We start from the raw sequence: 24802 nt of genomic DNA, 5'->3' as shown, positions 1-24802 counted from the left end.
ATGGGGTTGGTTTCTCCTATCGTAGGTTTCAATCGATCGATTAATTATTCAATTTCAATTCTATCGCTTTTCGTGCACCGCAAACAGGGCAAGAAAGTAATTACTATTTTGCTTCTTGTGTATTTTCTATCAATGTATTCTAATTTAGCCATTTAACGATCATTAAGTATATACATGCATGTTTATGTAATGGTTGTACATTTCTTTTTGTGTGTGCTGTTATGGAATATTTTGTTTTTCTTAATTTTATAAGATATAGTGATTCACAATAAAACTTGAATGTCAAGGCCGTTATGTTGTTTACTATAATATTATATATATTATAATATATAATATATAATATATTATATTATATATATAATATAATATAATATTTATTGGATTGTTGTAGATTTCTCTATAAAAATTATATAAAAAGTCTGCTTAGAACCAATAGAAATCTAATTTTCTAATTTAATTTTCACTGCATATATAGATCTCAGACATTATCGTATTTATATATTAATGTGATTCACTATACTTCATAATTTTATCTAGATTTTAGCGAGAACAGCTGTTTAAGTTGATCATCAGATATTACCATACATTTAGTTTTGCATTATGTTTTATTTTATTGAAGGTAAAATTCAAATTATTTAGATACTGTAGTGCTCTAATTTAAGACTGTCACAGCAAGCGTAATATTTTGTTGCATTATTTATTTATATCTAATATAATTCTAAAATTCTTGATGGTTTCTAGCTTCACCCTTGCCATCTCCGAGCAAATCGCCAGCCAGGACTCCGATGACAAGACAACCTTGCTGCACAGCTTTGTACGATTTCGAGGCAGAAAATCCTGGAGAACTCGGCTTTAAAGTAAATATAACACAATTTTCCATTTCTGATTCTTTCTTTGTTTGAGTAATCTGAATTGGTAAATGTATTTAATTAAATAGTTTGTAACTTAATTTTTTGTTATCGTAATTGAGGCATTAAAAATAAAAGTGAACTAACATAGAAACATACTCAAGTGTAAATCACAGATTTTAATGAAGCTTATATAGTATGATGTAGTTCTTGAAAAAGTATTTGACACATATCTTTTTATGTACTGATATTCATGTTGAAAGAGTGAAAACAGCTCCCGAAGTTGGATGTTGGAAACATATTTGACGGAATATCTCCGAAGCTATTAGGTTTAGAAAAATTGTTCAAATGTAAAAAAAAATGTTTTTAAACAAGTAATGTATCTAACAACGGTGTATTATATTTCAGGAAAACGATACGATCACTTTGACCAAGAAGATTGACGAGAACTGGTTCGAGGGTAGCCTGAACGGTCGTACGGGTTATTTCCCAGTAACTTACGTGCAAGTCGTAGTGCCATTACCTTAAGGAGACGCGGTGCGTCTCGAAACCAAAGACCCTGCATTCGTTCATCAGCGTTTACCACGAGAATTACCTTAAATTAACAAACAATTAGCCTAAAAATCTCTCTTTCAAGATTACTCTCTTCTCTACTGAAATCACTTATTGCGTTATGGTTCGCTTATTCGAAACGGATGAATCCTCAAGTTCTACTCTATTTACTTATTTTATTTCTTTCCTTTTGTCCCCAGGGATAGCTCTATACGCATGTTAATGTACATATATAATGTTATAGTGTCTTTTATCGACGTAAGGACCTTCGCGCGCGCAGATACATATATATATAACACATGACTTACAGTACTACAATTAAGTATGAATACACGTATACACGTACACGAGATATACATGTACACACAATATTATACATCATGAAGTACCTACGATGGCAGTCCACTGTCAAGGGCGGCTCTTTTCTCACTTTTTAATGTCGCCTTATGTGTCATCGATTTAATATCATTAATTTCTCACCAAAGTTTTATTGCACAAAGACATCAGAGCGCCAAGACTGCATTGAAATTTTTCGAAATACTTTTTACCTCAAGTATTTTCCCGTTCATTCGATCAACAATCATATACTCGTTTAGTAGACATAGAACAAAATAATATTGCCTATTAAGTGATCTGCTCGGAATCGATTTTTCAATCATAAATATTTAAATCACTCGATACATCACGTTCATATTTCATGATTTCATTGAACGTTCATGTTTTCATGTTGTATATTTTTTTCCATACATTTGTTATTTGTTCATGATGTTCTCAAGTGCATTGTTCCTAATATAAGGGGAGAGAGAGAGAGAGAGAGAGAGAGAGAGAGAAAGAGAGAGAGAAATAATTGAAATCATGTCATCCATCTTGCGTTGGTCCGCACGGCGCAGCAAAGAAGAAGCCACATAATTCGTATTATTAATATGGATTCGTATGTTGTATAGTAATTCCTTTTCATTCCTCTATCATTTTTTCAACGTTTATCTCGTATCATTTGTCATTTTTTTTTAATCATTTAGGTGACACTGACTAGAGAGTTAGAATTTAGTTAAGCGACCTTCAAAATGGCGGCGAACCTCTTCCACGAAGTCGTCGATTAATATTTAATGAATAATTAGAGATATTCCATGTTTTTCATTCTGACTGTTTCGAGTCGTGACGCAGAATATGATTAACTATGTATTTCTGTCAGTCAGCATTTCTAATTCATTTAAAACTCGTTAATTCTGAGTTCCTTCTGTGTTATATACTCAAATTGTCTTCTTTTTTTTAAGATTTTAGTTCTTGTTAAGTGTAACTTTTTAGCAAATTAATTCGAATGACTAGTAAAACGCAATACTTTCGGAAGAAAATAGATTTTACTTTATTAAGTATTTTTAAGATTAGATATTTTAATTTCTATCCTTCCTGGACTTTGTACGAGAGTTCAACCGCCAGAACAATGAAAGTAATTAAGGAACTTGGTTATTTGTTGCCACGTGGATTTTAGGTAAAAAATCTTCAAACAAAATATTTGCTAAGCATAATATTATGATAATGTTAGAGTATATAACTTACATATTATATACATATACAATATATATACATATATGTTGTCGATGACGGCGACAACAGTGATGACTACGACGATGGCATTATTATTACTGGTACTCGTATATTTTTCCATTTACTGTTACAATGAAAACATTTTCCATGATGAAAAACGTTCTTGGCCTTACCTTATATTTTTAACTGTTCCAATATAGTTTCATATAGTTGGTATTTTATGAATTATAACAGTTCGCTAAGAACAACGTTCCAATGTGAGTGCGTTCCATGATTAAAAATTTTATGACTAGGATCTTTCCTAATGTAGAGATTATAACAGATTACAAAATTTCAAATCCGCATATAATTTACGATAGCTTATGTAAATTCATATTTTTATGTGTATATGGATATGAGGACTTCTTTCATCCTCTAAATATTGTCGTCGACACTTTGAATATTTTGTATACTTTTTCATTACATACATTTCCTACAAATGCATAAGGTCTGCAATCTAATTATTAACCATTTAATGTACATATTCATGATACACATTTCATTTAATTTAACCAATATTAAAATTTAATCTATATAAATTTTTATAATATAACTAATTTCACTGTTTATTTTATGAGCGAAATGAAAAGATTAACAATTATTACCTGTTGATGTTTTCCTGAACTCGTTTTGGTTGTCATGATGATAAAAAGGAAAAAGAGAATCCTAACTTCAAGAAAGATATAAATTATAACACGTTTTATTTCTTGAAGATACAAGATATAAGAATCGAGGAGAAATGAATTGTGACGTTGTTCTTACAATGTTTAAAATTCTTAAGAACGAAACCTATAGTTTGACTTGCCACTTGGAAAATCGTTCCGAGTTATCAGCTGATGTATTTGAATACCACACTACTATCGTCATCAGCGTTCAGTCATTGCGAAGATGAAACAGAAAGAGAAAAAAAGAAAACGAAGAAGAAGAGACATTCATATAATTTTATCTATTGTAATTCATCATAAGTCGCATAAAATCTTTTCTGACAAAAAAAAAAAAAAAAAAAAAATCGAAGTGTTATCGATGTTGTGCAATATTAAAATTTTAACGTCATGCTGTTTAAGTCACGATCGCTGGATCAGTGTTTCTCAAAGGCACGATTGAAGAAAAGGGAAAAGATAAATCTGATAATAGATAAAAAAAATGCCTTCGATGTTAGATATCAATGATCTTTCGAATGAAAGCGTAATCTTATTACGTATTTCTTCTTTCGAGCAATAGAGAAACAAAACTCTCGTTCTTTGTGATTTTTGTCTTCGGCAGAGCAAAACGACGCGAAAGAACGTAACAATTGTAGCGACTAGGTGCCATACAGAGAATGTATTCGTAATTATAATTGCCGAAAATGTGACAGCTTATAGCTACAAAACCACAGGTTGTGATAGCCTTATGTTCTTTCGAGCGTTAGCCGCTGCTAGAGAATTTCGTCAATTAATAAAAATACGCGAATTAGTGAGGCGTGAGTTTCATCTTCCAAGCGTTGTCGAGAATCGTTGAGAGATATATAGTTAGATAAAATCATGATTGGGAAGGTTGGGAATCCTGTAACTTGCGTCCACATGCAAACGATAGCAATATAAGTATCCTCCTGGAACGAGAGACATATCATCGAGGTTATCTTTTTGCGGTTTGAGAAACACTGCACTGGTACATACATACATACATATGTACGTTTAAAAAAAGAGTATCATGAGGGATTTATTCTCATTGAGTGATAATTATTGTTGCCCTCGCGGACCTGTAACAACAATCTCTGTCAACTGGGAATTATAATACGATCGACGATCGTCGAGGAAAATAAAAGGAGAACGAGATGAAACGATCTATGAATAACTAAAAATAACAGATCGGTATCTTACTCTATAAATGTTGGCTATTGTTAAATGTTGAATATTGTTCTGCGGAGGGCTTGCCTCCTTTTCGAACGATGTAGCACGCTCGAAGCTTCGAATTGACTATTCATTTTAAAGAATTATTTTAGCAGTTTTATAGTGATTATTAGACTGCGAATATTTATGTATTGAATTTATATTATATATTTATGGAAATCTCAAAGTGCAAAATTACATAAAATATTCGAAGTATAGTGAAACAGATCTTTGCTTAGATTTTATTTTCTTAATTATATTAAAAAGAGTGTAAATGCTTACAGTCTAGTAATCGTTATTCTTGTTTTTCTTTTTTTTACCTTTCTTAATGGCGACGAAGAAGCATTTTATATATATAAGTACATATGTATGCGTATGTTTTCTAGGTTATATTTCTTATAGAAATGCGTTATTTGTAATATGTATATGTAGGTAGATTTATGATTTTAGAGTGTTCTGAAAATTCGTAGCGAAAGTTAAGAAAAATTTAACTGGAATTGGAATTTTTGCAATCTATAATTTCACGAATTTATTTTTAAAAAATAGTAATGGGTTTCCTCAAATAGGTTTTACTGCCTTCTAGAGTATTTCACTTTTTTATTTTTCGAATAAGCTTTACAAAGAGCGCAATAAATAACAATGAGACTATACCATATTCAGTGAATGAGACAAAGGTGAATCTATCAGTTACGACTCAAAATTTCTTGAATGTATGAGATTTAACATCGTTTCAATGAAAAAAGGAAACTTATTTTATTAACGTATTTTCGGTGTTCCTCCTTAATTTTCAGCGAACGTTTCATTATTCAATAGAAATCTATAATAAAAATGCTACGAACTTTTTGAAAAAAACATTATTTCAAGTAGCGTATTTTATGTAGAGGTTAACTTATTTTCGAACGCATAAATTTCGTTCGGAACGGCAAGCTCTCCGCATTTTAATTGTAATCTAACTATTTCGGGGTCGGGCCGACATTGAATCTATCGCCCCCCGCAGTCACTGAGCATCCTTGGTCTGGAAAACTCGAATTACAGACGCTATCCTTTTTTCTTCTTATCTTATATAGTTTAGCTTTTCATTGTTCTTTTATAACCCACGGTTCTTTATTCGAAACTCTTCCTTTCGAATTTCTCGTGATTCTGGTCCACTTATATTTTGTAAGCGTCAAAATGTTTGGAATCCATCGAGAAACACGAAAGAAAGAGGGATATTTTTCTTCCTTTGTTCTTTTTGTAGGTTATGTTTTTTAAGTTTCTTGTCTCTGATCTCGTTTTCTTGTTAATTTGTTTGGTTGTCCTTGACAAAGTGCGAAGAGACGACCAGTGGATGCAACGCAGTGATACTTTCAGACAATACATTACAAATAATTACACTTATATTAATAAATTAATCTATTATGATTATTGAACTTCGATCGAAGAGGAATATACGATATGTACTCGATTTCGATCAATGCTAAATAATTATTATCACTAATTAAGAAATAAAGTGTGCTCTATGTCATGCTACCTTCGGTCTTCAATGATTTCTTAGATCTTTCATTTTTTACATTTTAAAGTAGTTTATTAAACATCTAATAACACTTAATATACTCTATAATTCATTTCAATAAATATTCTATATATTTTCTAACTATTTATTCTATTTATTTCAATCAGTACAATTAAATGCTTTTTTTTTAACTGCTTCATAATTGAACTTCATTTACAGAAAACCTAAAGAGTACTGTTAACTAATTTATTCTCAAGTAAAATATAGTAAATATATTGCATAATGGAAATAAATATATTACGTTAAAAACATAATGATGTATACTAAAAAGTAATGTATAATAAAAGTTTAATTAATTTTAACACTAGATTTACCGACATTTCGATTGCGTTAAATTGATATGTATCCGAAGAGATATACCACAAAAGTGCAAAACGAGAAAGCTTTGAAGAAAATGAATTTCGATATATATTTATCTCGTTAAATGGATAAGTCAGAACAAATGGTAGAAGAAAAATGTAAACGGTTCGTGTAATTTTCCTCATGGAATTCAAAATGCATCAAAATGACGGGTCCCCTAAAATATTTAGTTAAATATTTTACTAAATTAAATTTTAGTTATTTTAACTAATTTAATATTTTTTATTATTTATTAAAATTTGTTACAATTTTTTATTCGCAATACATACATGATAAAATATACAAAAATATACCTCCATTTTATAATACTTTTACTATTTTTTACTTTCCAATAGATACAACCAACAAATATAAAAACAATAGTTCTTCATCTCAACAGTCACATTAATTATTTCATTTATATCAAATATCATTCTTAACCTCATTTCATACACATTTAAAATTTAAAAAAAAGTAGTAACAATCGTAAAAAGAAAGAAGGCTTGCTTATCTTTGGGAAGGTGGTTAGGCGTGATTCTGCAGATCATTTGCAGAGTTAACCAAGCCTGCGACATGATTTACTGGGCATAAAAGCTGCATCCATAATGCATATCTGCCCTTCGGTGGACATAATTGTATATGATATTACCCGAGGGAGCACGGTTCTTCCCGGTAACAAGGCATACCATCAACTCAAAAAGAACCCTCATAAAGCATCCTCTCCACGTGGCGTCGCTTCCACATGCTAGTTCGCGCCGCAAGATCGAGCCTCTATTCGCGTTTTCTTGAGCTGCGTTATTATCTGGCTACCGCAAACTCAGCTTGTCCTGAAGTTAACCGCGGAAAATACAGCCTTTTCATGCCCAATTACAGAGCTAGTTTTTCTTTATGTGCTTCTGGTCGTGGAATTTTTTTCACCAGCGTTTAGCAAGCTGAAAAGTCTCAAGATGAATCTCAGGATATATTAAAGGATTTAAGTTATGTGTGAAATAATAGGTAGGTTAATTTCATATTTATTTCAAGTTTTATTAAATTAGAACTTTTTATACAAGATGTTTCAAAAGTAGGCTTTTTTTATTTTGTTAGGTTATGGTATTCATCGAAAGGGATAAAGAAATGTTTAATTAATATACACAGAACATAAAATCGATCAACGAAATAGTAGTTTTTACATTTATAAAAGTTGATAAGTTGATATTTATGGATTACACAATATGGATTGATATACTTTAAGTAAACTACCGTCCAGAAGCATGTAATTTAATTATAAAATTTTTACAGGTCGAGATAATTATTCTGAATTTTGTATCTATTTTATACGAGTCATTTTCAATAATTTTAGATTAGCTTAGGTTCCTTTTGTAATGCTTTTAAATAGGTTTTACAAATATTTACATTTTTATTTTGAATGAACGTAAGAACTGAAAAAGAACGTAAGAACAAAAAATAAAAAAGAAAGAGGGAAAGGAAGAGTTCCAGAAATTTGCAAAAAATAAATATCTTTAATCTCATCGAGAATGCCATTTTAATTTGATATTTCAATTGACAACGGTTTGACAAAACAACATCCTTCTGAATACCATTCATTGTTCCTCTTCTACAGTTTAAGAAATATTCGTTCAGGGACGCTTTTCTTCGAGGGAAAAGTCGAATTACTTTCTGGCAGATACAATACCCGCTGCTTGTTCGCATCCCGTAACAGGAGGGTCGTTTTTATTAATGCATGCGAGAGGGGGCACGTAAGCGGCTTACCTCGTGCAATTAAAATGTTTCTTTAAATACTCAGCTTGTCGACTTTATTGTAGATGACTGAAAGTTGTGTTTAAATCCTTGCTTGTTATACTGGTTTCCGATACATTCTTCGCCTCTGCACGAGGGCTATAGGTAGAAACATCATGTTTTTCCTCTCTTCTCTTTTCCAATATAGTTTATGATTCAAAGTTCGCAACATTCGCTTGCATAATGTTTTTTATAATATTAAATGAAACGATTATATTTAAACATATTTTTGCATTTGTTATGACACATTTTGTCATATGGTAGAATTATTTATAAGAATTAATGCAACGCGACGATTTAAATTATAATGGGTTAAGTTAACCCCTTAAACTACGATTTACGTTCGAGAATTTTGGGCCGAAAACGTAAACAAGCTCGCGTAGCCTTCGAGCTATTCGCACGACTTGTGTAGTACGTACTACGGGCTATGCCCGTAATATTTACGTTTGGTCCGATCATCTACTACGGGCTATGCTCGTAATATTTACGTTTGGTCCGATCATTGTACTACGGGCTATGCCCGTAGTTGTAGGTTAAGGGGTTAACATATAACGTAACATTGCTATTACTATTGTCATCACTTTAATTGTTTCATTATGCAAACATTTAAGATTGAAAGTCGGCAATGTATTGGACAAAATTACTTCAAAATTTCTGCATCATGTAAGAATCGAAGTCACCTTTATCGATCTCATTGTGAGTGGATTCTATTTTGTGTATTATTCATACGATATTGACAATTGAAAATTTAACGATACCAGTTAACAGTTAAGAAAAATGTAGTATTCATCAAATAGATAATCAATCTGTATATTTTTTTTTTATTGTTGGAAAAGAAGCAAGTGGAATTTCGTGAAGTATCTCTATCGATTATAGTCGATCGCAAACGGGCAATATCAATAATAGGCATCGTTGAAGAAACACCGTCTGCGGCTAATGTTCCGGCAAATTGGCTTCGCGAACGAAGACACCGTTGCCTCTCGGGAGGAATCTACAAGTACGACTGGCTTTTCTCGCGCTGACTTCTCCCGTAACTACCTCACGTTCCGACAATACGTGCTCATGTGCCACTGTAAAGGGTCATCTAGATTTTGAAACCGGAAGTATTTGTAAAGGTTTGTTTCGTTCAGGAACACGGAGTGTCCTGCAGAATGTATTACAAACTATTATATACATAAAAAGGAAACGTGGAATTGACGGTTCATTAGGATTTATATTAGCATTAGATATGTATATTATGCAAATTTTGTATAATTACTATTGAAATATTTTTTTAGTTTTTAATGGCTATCATTTTTATAATTGAATATAAAATTCTGAATATTAAATGCTATATTTTATATTTAATTTATTTTAGTATTATAAAATGTATGTGATATTTTTGAAAGCCAGGAACATTAATTCTTCTGAAACCGTATTTAATTAAAATGGAATTAAAATGATTTATATATGTCGGATTAATGTAAAAATTCAAGTACCTTCATTTTCATTATACAAACTATGAATAATAATTAAATTTACAAGCATAGAGTCAATTAAACTCAAGAACTTAATTTCGAATAAAGCGATTAATCTTATTTTTTTATTATTTTTTATTATCTTAATTACTTACGCAAGAAGTATTAAAAAACATACTTTATACTTTCCTATAAATAAACATTTTAGAAGAAAACTACAATTTTCAAATTTCGTATTTGAAAAAATATATAATATGACTGTTGCACAAACTTCTTTTCTAAACGTTAAAGGTAACTCTCCTCTGCATGTAAGTAGTACATACGATCGCGTATATTTTATGAAAAGACGATTGAGTTCTTCATATTTCTGTTGCCGATACGCTTACGAAAATAGTATCGTGAGTACCATATGTGGTCGAAATCTGAAATTTTGCTGACGATCGTCCAGGGACTACAAGCTGTATCTGTTAAGGGTTTCTGCTCATTGGAGCGTCCTCGTGTAAGCGGGAGTGCTCCCCGAGGATTTCACAGCCAGGATACATCCAACGACCAAAATTACACCGTGCATTCTACTATACACCAGTTTCTCCAGTAATCGAAAGAGATTTGTTTTTTTCTGGTTAGTCTAATGTATCTTTGTATTTGTTACATTTACGTGATTGCTTCGTACTTTTGGTTTTCTGCTTTATAATTTAATTTAACTTTGCTGTATATTATATAATATCTTATCATTAATTATATATCTATATTGATATTTTTATATAAAGATTTCCGAAATTAAAAGTGGCATAGATACCATGGAAATATTCTATTTTGTTTCTTTTACGTCTTTTTATTATATGCAAAACAGTTAAAAATTGTTGTGCACGTCAAAATTTTGGAGTTTTAATGTTAACTCATCTCCTCATCTCTCACAATTTATAGGTTAGGAACAAAAAACAAATCGATGAAATAAAACACGATTTATGAATAAATAAAGCATAATCAACATACACCAGTGATCAGAACTTTTATTGTTATTCGGATTACACATAGTGTTTCCATATGCTGCCGCTTACACTTGTTATGTACTTTATCAACAATACGTTTCGTACCACCTACACGGCATCCTTTACAGCTGTGTTGCGTATACACCGGTATTCTACGAGATAAAAAGCAGAGGAAATTACTTTCATCGAATACCGTACCTCACGATACGACATAATAACACAGATTCTCCTCATTGACTGTAATATTTCATGTATAGGTAATTCATTTCCTTTATATGTAGATTCGTAGCTGAAGACCACATGAGATAAATGATAAACAATAAAAGACGAAAACAACCAGTTGAATCTGAAGATAAAAACAGATGATAAATAGTTGAATTTTGATAATTTGAGTCTCAAGGTGAGCACGGAAGAACTAAAATCTTCTCAGAAGCAATTAAAGGGGTGAATTAAAAACAGGGTGATTAGAATTTTAATTCTTAAATAGTATTGTTCTATAAAGTTTAGGTTATTTCATTTTATTTTGTATTTCATGTTCTCTACAAAACTAGAAAATAAACTAGTAGTGAAACTAGTAATAAAGTGAAATTAAATTAAAAATTCCAAAGTTAAGTAACCTAATCCTAAATTGTTATGGTCCCAAATGGTTTAAGTATACCAGTTATGAGTTAAAATTGCCATGAAACGCGAATAATATAACTTATCATGTTTTATCCCTATGGTCTTCAATTCCAAAAGTGTCAATGAAGAGAATCTGTTGATATTTTCATGTTAACTTTCAGGAACATCCGCTCCATACGTATTTTCGCTATCTTTTTTATCGGACAAGCGATCGCAACGACTAACCATTCGCTCGAGAGGCTAATAACCGTAAGAAGTACCTATATTGCACAGCATATCAACTCGCGCAGAGAAGCCAATTTCAAGCTGCATTAGCTCCTCGGTGCACTAAGTAAAGTAATTATTACAATGTAAAGGAATCCTCGAATGCATGTTTGTGCATGTATGTATGCTTAGTGAATCGTACTTAACCCTGGAATTCATATCAATGATCGTGAAATCAAAATATGTTTCGTTGCAGAAGTGCTTCAGTTCCGTAGTATGAATATGTTAGGTAGACATTAATTAAGCTCATATTGCCACATAAATAAAATAATGTGCATGAAATATACAATGGCAAGCACAGGTTAGATTCTTATATTAAATTTTCCTTAATTTATTTTATAATTATTTACTCGAAATAAAAATTTGAACATTGTTCTTTATTTAGGTACAACGTTTGAAAGTATAAGAAATTTTGTATCATAGAAATAAATTCTTTCGTAATACAATTTATAATTGAATTATATAATAATATATAGTTGAATTTACGAGTAAAATTTCTATATTTATACACTTGTCATTGTATATATGTATAATCATTATTGAATTAATGCTGGACAGATTGATTAGACAAAAGCTAAAAATGCTGGAATATCTTTGTAACAGACAATGATAAAAATTGTCAAAGATAGTTTTTGATATGAATTCTGTTTTTCTCTGTAATTTCTCTGTAATTAGTTAACGTCAAAGAATAATTTATTTTAATTCCAGGGAGAAGTATAATCGAGTATTGATCGTCCTTTCCACAATCAAGTTTCTGTTATCGTATTTGAAGTTCGTGACTAACTGCATTTTTCCTGCCATTTACACACGTACGTACAGTTCAATTGTTCGTAAAATTACAAAGTTTTGTAATACAACCAATTCTCTATGTGCACAAAACTTGATGATTATACGCATTCATATAGTTCACCATAAGAATCGAAAATAAATATCTCTAGATACGTACAAGTTTTGAGCGAAGTTCTTTATGTATATGTATCTATATCGTGGAAATTAGTTACACGAATATTTATAATAGTGTTTCTTGTGCGAGCGTAATTGATCTACAAAATTAATTCTGAGCGTAAGAACGAGGACGACGATCAAATCTTTTTTGTGTTTTTTTCGTGTCTTCGTGCATTTCGTGAGTTTGCTCAATAATAAAAAATACGTAACATTTTTATCCACACTACTCGATTAAGACTAGTTTTGCTACGTCTCCGCGGTGAAAATTGAATGAGATTCGCCTGGTGAAAAATTGCGTCGATGGAAAAATCGAGAGATTAGAAAGTGAAATGATTATTTAAAATAAGGATCTCCATCGTCTAACTTTCTGGGCCTTCGTGCGCAATAATTTATCAATTAATAAATATAATGAATTGTATTGATCAATTCTTACTTTTATTAATTTTAACTTTACCATCGAGAAATTTTGAAATTAATTATAATTATTACTAGATATAGTTTCATTTGTAAGTTAGACATTTCATTTATGGCTTATAAAAGCCAACGTACTTTAAATGAAAATTTTTCAAGTATATTGTTATAGAAAAATCCTGGATATTTGACATTTATTTTTTTAACTTAAAATTTATAAATTCCTAATTTTCTCATTGTACACTTACAAAAAGACAAAAAGGTAGAAGAGAGCCATCAGATCAACGCGCTTTAAACTAATTGGAATTCACCGGATCCGAAGCTGAATGCCGACGGAGACCCCTAATTTACAGTGTCTTTTTGAATTACTCTCTACCTCATTCCCTCTCTTTTCCTCTTCTACTCGTCCGTTCTCTCTTTTCCTCTTCTTTTTCTTTCCATCTTTTCTCTCTCTCTCTCTCTCTCTCTCTCTCTCTCTTCCTCTCTCTCTTTAACCTCCATCCCTCACACTACTTCTCTTCATCCTCTTTCAGCTGCTACTGCATCTCGTGTCGATTAATTAGTGGGCGCAGACGGGCTATGAATCTGGCCGTAAAATATTCCTCGTGGATGGCAAGCGGAACAATCCGCACTCGTTCTCTCATTCGGCTCACTTCCTGCAATCATCATTGTTGAAAATTAACAAAATTCCGCTCCGCGTGCAAAGCCAAATCAAAGGAAACAAACAAAATCGAAAAACCGTTTCATTTATTCATTTAGATTGAATGGGTAATGAACCGGGCGAATAGTCCCCGGCGAAATTGAAAAGTTAGTCGAGCAAGTTGGGCGCGATTAAAGGTGAGCTCTTTCGATCGGTTCCGTCATATCGATTGGTATCTTTCTCTTTCTCCTATTTTTTTCTATGAAAAATTTAGTATAAGAGCAATGTAGTTTTAAAAATAAAAAATAATTATGTTTTGTGGCAGATTAGAATCATAGTACATATTGTGAGTCAAAGATAGTATTAGATTGTGGTAAGTCGATTGTTGTTTTTTGGAACTTGATCATCGCTAAGAAATTGAGTATTTTTAATGGGAAAAATATCACGATGGATGTGCATATACAGGTTGAATCTAGTAACTGGCTTGAACTATAACTTTGTTCCTATTGCAAATGGAACAAAATTGAGGCAAATTTTGCATCGTTTGTCAAGTTCTATCATCATGCAGTGCGATTTTTTCAGAAGTGTCTCGGTGTAGTTGCAAGGTACAATTACGCTTTTTTTAAAGGGAACTCTACGATTTTATTTGCATTAATTGATTCCTCGTGAATCATTGCGAACAAAAAAATATTAGGACAAATTTACAAAGAATTGTTTTGTCTGCAACAAATGCTCAGACGTTCCACCATTGCATTCTGAACATTTCCTCGCTCGTTTCTCTGTCTTTCCCATTACATTGTACGGAATTTTTTATTACATTTCATGGAACATTATTGGATAGTTGTAAATACGGCAAATTATATTCTGTAGGGATTCGATATAATAGACAAAAGCTTTCTCTTCAAGAAGTCTACGTTAGTCAAAGCATTTTCGTTTGTTATCGATGATCTCATGTTGGCATTCATATATAAGGTACATCGATTATCTCGTTATTTTCAGCTTACGGTTGTTTTCAATGCCGTGATTCCTGCTCCAGTCGAAGTATTACATGCCTTCATATAAGTAAACGTATGCAACACACATATACATAATATTCTAAACATATTTTTCATTGATTATTTCTGTATCTTTATCTCTGTGTTTTTTCTATGTTTACACGTTAGTATTAATGTTTGAAGAGAAAAACTGCAAGAGAAAAGAAAAAAATATAATGTATACAAAAAAATATATACAATTATGTTATGTACATGCTAAATTATATAATATTAAATTATATAAATTATATACATAATAGTAAAAATATATAAGGAATCAAACCCGATAATTCCATAATCTTTTATATTAAAGAAAATTAGTTGCAACGATCTCTATAATTTAAACAAAGTTGTAGACTGTATTTAGACATTTTTTTAGAAACAAGGAAGGAATTCGTTTCTAACGGAAGGAAAGTTTAAACTTGATTGCATCGTGCCATACTTGAACTCGAGAAGCGAAAATGCGCAAGCGTCGTCGGAAATCACGCCTCCTCGTCGAGAGAGGAGTTCACCCTCAACCCCTTTTCCTGTTATTACCAACTCCAAGATCCACCCCCGCGTCTGATATCGAGGCAACCCTCCGTTCTCAGTTAACACTCTGGTCGCGACTAATTACTCTAATTAATTGAAACTCCCGAGCTTCCTTTGCACCACTCGTGCCACGCTAATTACTAATTGCTAATAACAGAGGAGAAACATAGTCCAAAATACCAAGCAGATTAAACGTTTACCAAAGCGATGTTTATCATTTATATTATTTAGCTGTCGAATGGTAATTATTTTACAGAATTGTCTCTAAACGACGATATTTGGATATAATTTCTATTGCTTAGTTGTCGAATGGTAATTATTTTGGAAGATTTTCTCTAAGTGGCAAGCGATAACGTTAGAGATGTTAGGCAGCAATTTCGTTCCTGCTTGGTTTCTGGAGTTGGTTGGAAATAATCATAATGATGCATTGGAATTCTTGAAAATACGTCGAGGATATTTCCATGGATTTTAGTAGGAATTATTTTCGGGTTAAATAGTTGATAATTGATGTTATATGTAATTTGTATTTGTATATTATATATTTTACTATCGACTGTTGAAATTAAATAAATGAATTTATATATATCTTTCCTAGATAAATTCAGTTAACATGATTACTGCATATATTTTTACTTACAACATTATTACTTATAAATTATAAAGATTATACTGTTGACAGAACATTTTATAAGTAAAAATAAACAATATCTATTTGGTATTATGTGACTATATATATATTACATACCTTTTATTACATTGAGATGCCGGTAAAAGCTATTCCCTTGCCAGGTGTCGGGACTTCTTGCAGGTTGAAGTTCTGGTTTAACGTCACGCATAGCTGCTGTCTCCTCTGCTATCTTTTCAGCTTCTCGTTCCTAAGACAGAATCAATCGGAATATCGATTTTAGTTTTTCGAAATATTTTCACATTAATAAGTAGCAAAGTGTTCATTTTAGTAAATGTTTTTTACAAATATGAAAAACGTATTACATTTAGGGCGCTCAGTAAACCTATTACAAAGCACTATCTCCGTTATTTTTAATATGGTGAAATGCTTAAGGAATGAATTGTTTTGTTCGAAGAAACATCCTATGATGCGAAACATTTTGTTCGTAGTCAAATTTTTCGAGATTTGGAATAATCTAGATGTTTCCGTAATTTGTAAAGATGAAATCTTCTATTTTTTTTATATATCCTTATCTTATCATTCCCTGTCTTTCGTACACAAAGTTATACAAAATTCTATGTAATTAAAGTATTTCTCCAATTATTACTATATTACTATATTGTTACGAACACATACGACAAAAGGACGTTTATTTTTCAATTGTTCAGAAGGTTTAACCACTTGAACCATAGTAATCGGATTTAAAAATCGAAGAATGATGTTAAACTTCAGCCATAAACACGTGTCCAGACGTGACGTTCACTTTTTACCGTTAATGACAAGTGACTGAATGGAATAAGGACAGCTAACGTGAACATGACCATCCAATCATCATGAACGACCACTCAGTTATGCAACGATGGCCACAATCCTGTTGATGTGTTGTGACCAACGTTGGTTTACTCGACGATCTATAATCTAAAACGCAGCTACCTGTACAAGCGGGACGCGGTACTTTATTTAATGTTTCCGCCGATAGCAATCGTCAAATTACTTAAATTAATTTAATCCCTCGACACGGCGCCGATCAATTCGCGTGAATTATTCCTGGTTCCGGAAGTTGTCGTCCCTTTTTACTATATGCCACCATTTTCGCGTTTTGGAAATGGTTGGATATAAAGTAGTAGTTAGTGTCAATGTGCTATTTTTTGTATTTTTCATTATTATCATTTGTAATTCAATTATCCTAATGTAAGATATAGTCTATGCATAGTTTTTTGCGTAATTTAAGTTCATTTAAAAATTATTTCAGGGAACATTTCAGTAGCTGCTATAGTACATTTATTTTATGTTTGTCATACGACAAATGAAATAATAATTCGATTTTATTTACTCATATTTTCGAACAATAATAATTAATTGTAACTAATGATTCATTTGACATTATTTATTTATATTTCGAAACAATAAATGAACTAATAATTCACGTTAGTAAAAAGTACAAGGCTGAGACTTTTTAAAAATACAACCTCGCGTGTCGAATGCCTAGTATTCATAGTTTTCGCGTGCTTCGTGTCACGAAACGAACGGAGATCAGGGTATACGCTGATTTTTAAATAATGTCTGTCACGCGGCTGTTTCATAGAACTGATTTAATCACTGAATCATATCAGAAAAATCGATGACACATAATGTGTTGCAAGCAAACCTGCTGTATAATTTCAGAGCATCGACTTTTCTGACTAACATCAGATACTAATCGTACATTTTACTTAAATAAGACATTCGATTGGGAAACGTGTTTTTATGCCCAGTTCTAATTTAGTAAATTGAAAACATAACATATTGGCCGTTCTATTGTTCTAATGTTAATTATTGCTTGGCAATATCAAATATTGGTGTATTAAATGTAGATAATTGTACATGTACATGAAAAATTATTATTAATTAATATATTTTATATCTTATTATAAAATTGATTATACAAAGAAACTTTAAAAGAGATACAATCTGAAAAACATTTATCAAGTAATAAAATAAAGATAGAAGTCGATTATTAGATGCGCGCACGTATAGTAGAAATGAACAAACATAATTTTAATTGCACTTAATATTTATTATATTCTTGCACGCTCAAATCTTTATTGTAGCTATCGTAAAAACAATGAAATATTGATTTATCTTTACAATACAATACTGTATTAAATGAGGATCGTAAAATTGCAGGAGAAATAACAAAATTTATGACGGTTGATATTAAAAGCCTTAAATGAACGAACTCGTATATCGAGGAAAATGTATAATCAATTAATTTTAATCAGTTAATATTTCACATTTGTTAGCACCATTTCTCTTTTATGAAGCAAAAGGTTAATAATAACGCTTCGCTATAATGTAGGAAGATTGGAAACATTATCGGAGAATATAATAAAATGTTTAATTTCAGCTACTTAATATTTATTAATGTTGTATTTTTAAATTCCTATATTTATCTTATAAAAACTTGCCTATTTCAATTATATTTTACGTATTATCTTACATGCCCTTTATCACACAGAAGATAAATGAAAAGTAACATTTTTACTGGAAAATAAATTATTTTCTATTTCCTATATTCATTTTCTCTTGCATCATTTCTTTGAAAATTTTAAAGAAAGCTAATATAAATAATAGTACTATGCAAATAACGATAAGATCAGTTTTCCACCATAGATTCTTATAATATGGTTTTTACAAAGATGACTCATTGAACGTTAAAAGAGGCTTCTTAATTAAAATTTTTAATTCCATTTTGTCGTTCATTGGTCGTTATTCGATACTATAATAGATCAGGACGAGTAAGGCGCCGATAAAATTTTCATGGTGTTTGGGATTTCAAGTAATTACGTTTTGTGTACACAGGAGCTTGAGACGCGCTAGGGGCATAAGAGGGTCGATTTATCTATTGTGAAATAATTCAACGAGTCGAAACATTAGAAAGGGTAGATTTTAATCGACAGACGTTGCTCCAAAACATATTCCTTGTGACTTCTTTTCATTTATTATTGTATTTATAGATTATTTGTTATTTAATTTCTTTTTCCAATTTTTATAATGTTTAGCCTGTATCTCATGAAAATTGAGATAATCCTTAAATAAACTGACAAAATACCTACATTCAAAATTTAGCCTAATTTAAAGGAAAATCCGAAGTTACAGTTGTAAGATATTTATTGCAAGTTTATAGCTGTTTATCCTAGTTTGCTAGATGAGATACACCTTAACGAAAATTCCTGTAGCGTCATAGGGGAATCAATAAATCTATCATCATCGTCGTTTATTACTGCAATGAGGTCGCTGCTCGACTATTTTCAATATTTCGAGAAATTTCTATTTGCTAGAAAATTCCTCGCAATACTATAGAGGTTCCGTGGAGCGTGCATTAATGGCAACATGAAGGTTGTTAACAGACAGCGGTGACCAATCTCTCGCGGATCACAAAGTAAATGTAATCGACGTGGCTTCCGTGGCGGTGTTACGTGACAACATAATCGTTCTACGGCCGAGTTGAATATTTCATTAGAGACTGATGGAGGCATCACGCTTTGCAATCGGTTTTGCCTGTTCGATATCTAGAATCGTGCATCTCTGCGATTGCTGTGACGCGCTCCACGTTACATTTTGAGCCATGATTCTCACGATGCCATGCGGATTGCGAAATTCACATGTTCCGCGCGATTTTACTTCTAATCTCCACTGGTAATTTGTACCGTTTAACTGTCTGGGGCGCAAAAAAAAAGACAAAAAAGAAAAAAAACCATAGTCACACAGAAAATTTATTTATGACTACGATCGTTTTGGATGTATCGTGGACACGTATTGACCAAATCAGTAAGTAAGTAAATACATGCGTTTACCTGTGCTTCCATCAAATATGCATTAGTTATACCTATGGCGAGATGAAGTCGATGGTGTTACTGTGTTTCGACCTTATATTTTAAGGAGGGATGAGAAACATTCCACTTTGAATGTATAAGTAGCTACCAAAGCAAGGGGGCTCTTTATTCCATTATGCATCAAAGAGTTAATTAGATTGCGGATTTTTATGTATTTATAGAGAATTTTAAAATTGCACAAAGTGTACATATATAGGCAATATGAAAAGTTACTTAAATTACTGAAAGTATAATGATTACAATATTCGGTAGATAATCTTTCACGATATTTTACAAGAAAAGCTAGTTTGCGCCAATACTTTTGTTCACCATCGTATTTGTGTACAAATTTCCTAATTTCTGTACTCTAGTGTTAAGGATATTCGTTTCTCTGCAACTATTCATCGCACGAAACACATTGTATCCAATAATTAAATTATGGGTGTTTATACAAATGCATATTTTTATCAATTCATGTACAAAGATTGGATCTAAAGAGAAATATCTTCCACTCTGTAAACGTTATATGTAATTAGTACTGTGAATATTTTTCCTATTTTCGAATAATATGGGTATTTTATAAATTTTCATGTATTTAAATTTCCTATGATTGCACAAACATCGGCAGTCTAACAATAGTAGTACACGCGTAAATTCGCATAATGGTAACGGAACAGAGCTTGCTAGCGTGATCGGCGAGAAGTATGGTTTGGGAATGCGTATGGCAACGAACAGGTGTTCGATGGAGTAAGGTACCCTATGTATCCTTACAATTGGCACATATGTTGTTCATAACATCCGTGCAACCTCGTTGTATGCGCGAGCAAATCTGAGCGATGAACTGGCTTTTCGTGACCGATCGATTCGTTACGATAATTTACGGATTTCAACACCGTATGCTCCATAATCAATAGAAATGATCGACCTCAGTATCATCCTTTTTATTAACTTTAGAACTAATTATATTAGGAAATGTAGAAAATTATTAGATGTAGAAATATAAAAGGCATAGGAAATTATTTATGGTATTTACTATAAAATAGTAGACGTAATAGCGTGATACTTTGTTATATTCTTTTGGAATGCTTTTCACGTACAAGCCAAAGATAAATAACTGCGTTTTATCATCGTAGGAGTTGCGCATTGAAGACGCAACGAATGACATAGTGTTTCGTTTTTTTCTCCAACTTCCCTGCACGTTCTCACATAACCCCTTGGGTAAATTGTCCGAATAATAGATCTTGGACAAGAAACAAAGGGTGAGGTTAGAAAAAGTAGAGACGATTGCGAAAATTCAAGGTGTACGAGCCAAGCTACGTATCTTAGCAGATTACCTTGTTATTATATCGCTTGTACGTGATAAGCATAGCTGCCATCAGTACTTTTACAGGCATTGGAGAGTTTCAAAAAATTTGAGAAGGATTCGTAGGAGAGAAATAAGATAAAACCGAAAAGTAAATAATACGGTATCCATAGATGAAGATAAAGAAGTATGATAAAAATGTATTGATTTTTGGAGAAAATTTTGTGAACATCTATAGCGTAATATTGGCAAACTGATCAATTATTTCTTAATAAATAAATATCTGCCATTAATTATATATATCATGTAAAATATTTAACATGAAAGAATTAAATATTTAAAAATTAAACAATCCAATTAAAACGTAAATCAGATTATTGTAGCCATCTATGATCCAAAGATACTATTTAACAGTTAAAGCAAACACTTAAAGTAAAGATTTCTTCAATGAAAAAAAAAATATAGAGATGGGCCAGTTACATGTTAGCAGCGAATACGAGATACGTTCTTTTTTCAAATAATCCAAATTTGCTCGAGTAGATATGGAAAACGATCTCATAGTTTCTTTTATTACATTTACATCCCTTGAATCTTCAAAAATAACGAAACATATTTGAAACCTATTATGTTTGCGTAAAATTCGCCATTTATATTATACAGTTTTATATCAATTCCATTATTCAAGAGCTGATATTTATTAAATAATTATCATAAGAAAATTATCATATATAATAACCACTCTACAACACACTTGAGACCTTCTCTGGAAGGATCTTTATCCCAAGAAAGGCGAAGAACCGAGCAATTCAAATCCTTATTATATGTCCTAGAAGAGGAAAATAGGCAAATGTCAGAGAGCGATTTTAGGCGAACTCTGTGCAATTATTCAGTAATTTAGTACGAGAACTTCACCGTATTTAGTACTATTACCAAGGAGGAAATTAGTATTTTTATTTATGCGAGTACCTAGAAGGCGTTGTGTACTTTGCAAGAACTTAAACACGATACTATATGGAAGACTATTTCCATCATGATGAAAGCTTATTATTAAAATTTACTGACAGAACTCAGTCTTCCCTCAGCCCGCCCAGTTTCCGAAAAAATACTCCGCAAAAACCTTTTACAAAAATGAACACCCCTATCACAACGTAACTCACCTCTATCTTTCCATCTCTTTCTGTATCAATTAAACTCGCCGTAGTTAGATGAGAATTTAATCGTTCAGGCAATCCTTTTCGTACAACCAATCGCAAAAACTGCTTTGTAGTACTACACACTGACACGCAATTTGATTGCGCGACAATCGGTTCGTCCCTCTAAAAAACGTCTCTATTCTCCCCTTTGCGTATCCATATTGGTCGAAACTTTTGCTTCTACGTTTACTGGCTAACAAAAATCCATTGCTGTACAGAAACGAACAACCAATGTAGAGAGTAGAGAGAGTAGGAGGAGGAAACAGGGTGAAAGAGGTGGAGGAAGGTGGAACGAGGGGGATGTTGGCGCACGCTACGATTGTTTCTCCGTAATCCTTTATTGGATCAACGGGGCTGAAACAATTGAGCGAGCCATAACGCGAGGATGGGCTGCTGGTACAGGGGCAGACGAGCGTGTTGAGTTTTCGGTCTGGCGATGCCGATGGGCCTCACTTCGTGTAAAGCGTTGCAAGCAAGGGTGGAGACGAGATAGAGGGGGTGTATAAGCGAGGCTGGGCTCCGATGATGGGGGCGGGAAAGGATTTCTACCTACTTTGCTCCGGTTGAACGGAGTTACAAATGGGAGAACGCGGAACTCATCCGCGAGAGGGGATTCTCAACTGGTGCTTTTCTATGTTTTTGGCTTGCCGTTAGATGGATCGGTTGGCTAATTCTAAGATTCGTCTTCGTCTGGTGATTTATAAGTCTGCTACTGTTTCGTGGCTACGTAATTGGTTAGGTTGGGTTGTTATATAGTAAAGTGTTTATAAAATTTTGTCCTATGTTATTATTAATATTAATTCTGTTCAATAACAATCTAACAAATATCCAAGTAATAGACATTGGTTACTTCTAACGAATCGTTAACTATTTCCTATGTAGGTTTTCGATATAATGAAATTTTAAACTGTCTAAAATTATTCGTTACGTTCCATGTCCTTTAAAAAGAAGAAGAAAAAGACGAAGAACAGCAAGCAGAACGGTAAAAGACGTAGATATATTTAGGCGATTGGTAAAATGAAGGGAGAATCTTTCTGTCGAGGGGGTTAAAATAATGGGACATAAGTGCGATTTGTACAAGTTCGGATCGGGAATGTGAGCCGCTCGTCGCGTGCAAAGTTAGTACGCAATCGTGTTAGTCGAATCACTTCCAGTCGGTCGATCTTGACCAAATTCATAGCGTGTTGCGGAATTATGCCGGGGAATTGATTATGCTGCCTATAATGTCGGCTTTATTCGAGAGCGTTGTCCGACCGATCTCGCGCCACCGGGATTCCCTTCGTCCGCGTTACTTCTGTTTCACTGAGGAATTTTTTAATTTCATCCACTCGTTGATTCATACCATTTTACTACGTCCGCATTTAGTTATAATTCTTGTATGTTTTATTTAAATTTATTATAATAATTATATTTATTTCGGATATTTTTTAATTATTTTTGTTACAATTTCGAACTTTGTAATGTAATTTTGCGAATAATATAATTCTCTTTAATCCTACATATACATATATTTCGCTGATGCTTAAGAATGATTTATTTCGGGTATTTTTAAATTATTTCTTTTACAATTTCGGACTTTGTGGAATAATTTTAGTAAATATAATTTGAACGCCATATTAGATTGGCATAAATTGATATTTTCTTGACAAACGAATTCCATTAAAAATTTTTTTTTTTAGAATGATATTTTAAATTAAAAAACAGTGATTATGTCGCTCAGAGATGTAGAAACAAATTTTACAATTATTAAGCCTATGGTATTAAGAAAATTTACTGATGTCGGGAAACATGTAAGTATTGTAATTTTAATAAATATTGAAAATTTAATTTTGTTCAAATTTTGCCAATGTAAGATATACCTACCTACTTTGATTTTAAACAGATTTTATTTTTATTTAAAAGCCAAAGATGAATTGTTAAAAAAATGAAAGTGTTTTTTCAAATTTTCTTTAACAACTCGTTATTTAATATCATTATATAAATTCCAAATCTTTTATTTATTAATTTAACTTGCAATACATATATAAAAAATTTTATATGAAATACAACGGATACTTCCGGGAATGATAAAAATCATATTATTATAGAAAACGTCTTTATAAATTGCTATGGAAGTAGAGACATTAGACTGACATATTAAGCAGATGTCATGGTCACTTTTTATGCAAATATAAGTTGATCATGATAGAACCTTCATTGCATGTCGGCACAAAACGCAGCCGCCATTAAAGTAACAGTAATAAATTAGATGATTAATAGTCTGCATAAATGTTCATTTTATCCACAGAAAAATATCGATGATTATCGTTATCCAGTAATATTTCTTCGTTAGTTGTATATCTAATGAAAGTAATTTTAGAGCATAACGAGT

General features: G+C 32.0%; 2 protein-coding genes and 1 long non-coding RNA gene across 13 annotated transcripts in view; 1 reads left to right on the top strand and 2 right to left on the bottom strand.

The window, feature by feature from the left end:
• The window catches only part of LOC100644028 (endophilin-A), a 30244-nt gene extending 23883 nt beyond the window's left edge, over positions 1-6361 (top strand). For 6 of the 10 annotated variants that reach the window (XM_012313528.3, XM_048410582.1, XM_012313529.3 and 3 more), the window contains 3 exons: positions 88-96; positions 742-857; positions 1257-6361. In XM_012313528.3, coding sequence (XP_012168918.1) covers positions 88-96; positions 742-857; positions 1257-1376 — 245 coding nt within the window. In that variant the 3' untranslated portion in view covers positions 1377-6361. The remainder of the gene's footprint in view (positions 1-87; positions 97-741; positions 858-1256) is intronic. The other 4 variants (XM_048410581.1, XM_048410584.1, XM_048410588.1 and 1 more) reach the window with 1 other exon arrangement.
• Positions 10-1257, bottom strand: LOC125386044. Its single transcript, XR_007225870.1, has 2 exons — positions 996-1257; positions 10-907 (listed from the first exon to the last, which is right to left on the bottom strand). It is a non-coding gene; the product is annotated as an uncharacterized LOC125386044 (long non-coding RNA).
• Positions 6362-13030: 6669 nt separating the features above from the next.
• LOC100651577 (SKI family transcriptional corepressor 2) overlaps positions 13031-24802 on the bottom strand; it is a 29536-nt gene continuing 17764 nt past the window's right edge. Inside the window, exons 6-7 of one of the 2 annotated variants that reach the window (XM_048409919.1) lie at positions 16160-16289; positions 13031-13865 (exon numbers count right to left, since the gene is read on the bottom strand). In XM_048409919.1, the coding sequence (XP_048265876.1) occupies positions 13765-13865; positions 16160-16289 (231 nt within the window). In that variant the 3' untranslated portion in view covers positions 13031-13764. The remainder of the gene's footprint in view (positions 13866-16159; positions 16290-24802) is intronic. The other variant, XM_048409918.1, reaches the window with a different exon arrangement.

The sequence above is a fragment of the Bombus terrestris genome, chromosome 11, assembly GCF_910591885.1.
Source record: "Bombus terrestris chromosome 11, iyBomTerr1.2, whole genome shotgun sequence".
Lineage (NCBI taxonomy): Eukaryota > Metazoa > Arthropoda > Insecta > Hymenoptera > Apidae > Bombus > Bombus terrestris.
Note: the sequence above shows the minus strand (reverse complement) of the source record. Positions and strands in the feature narration are given on the sequence as shown.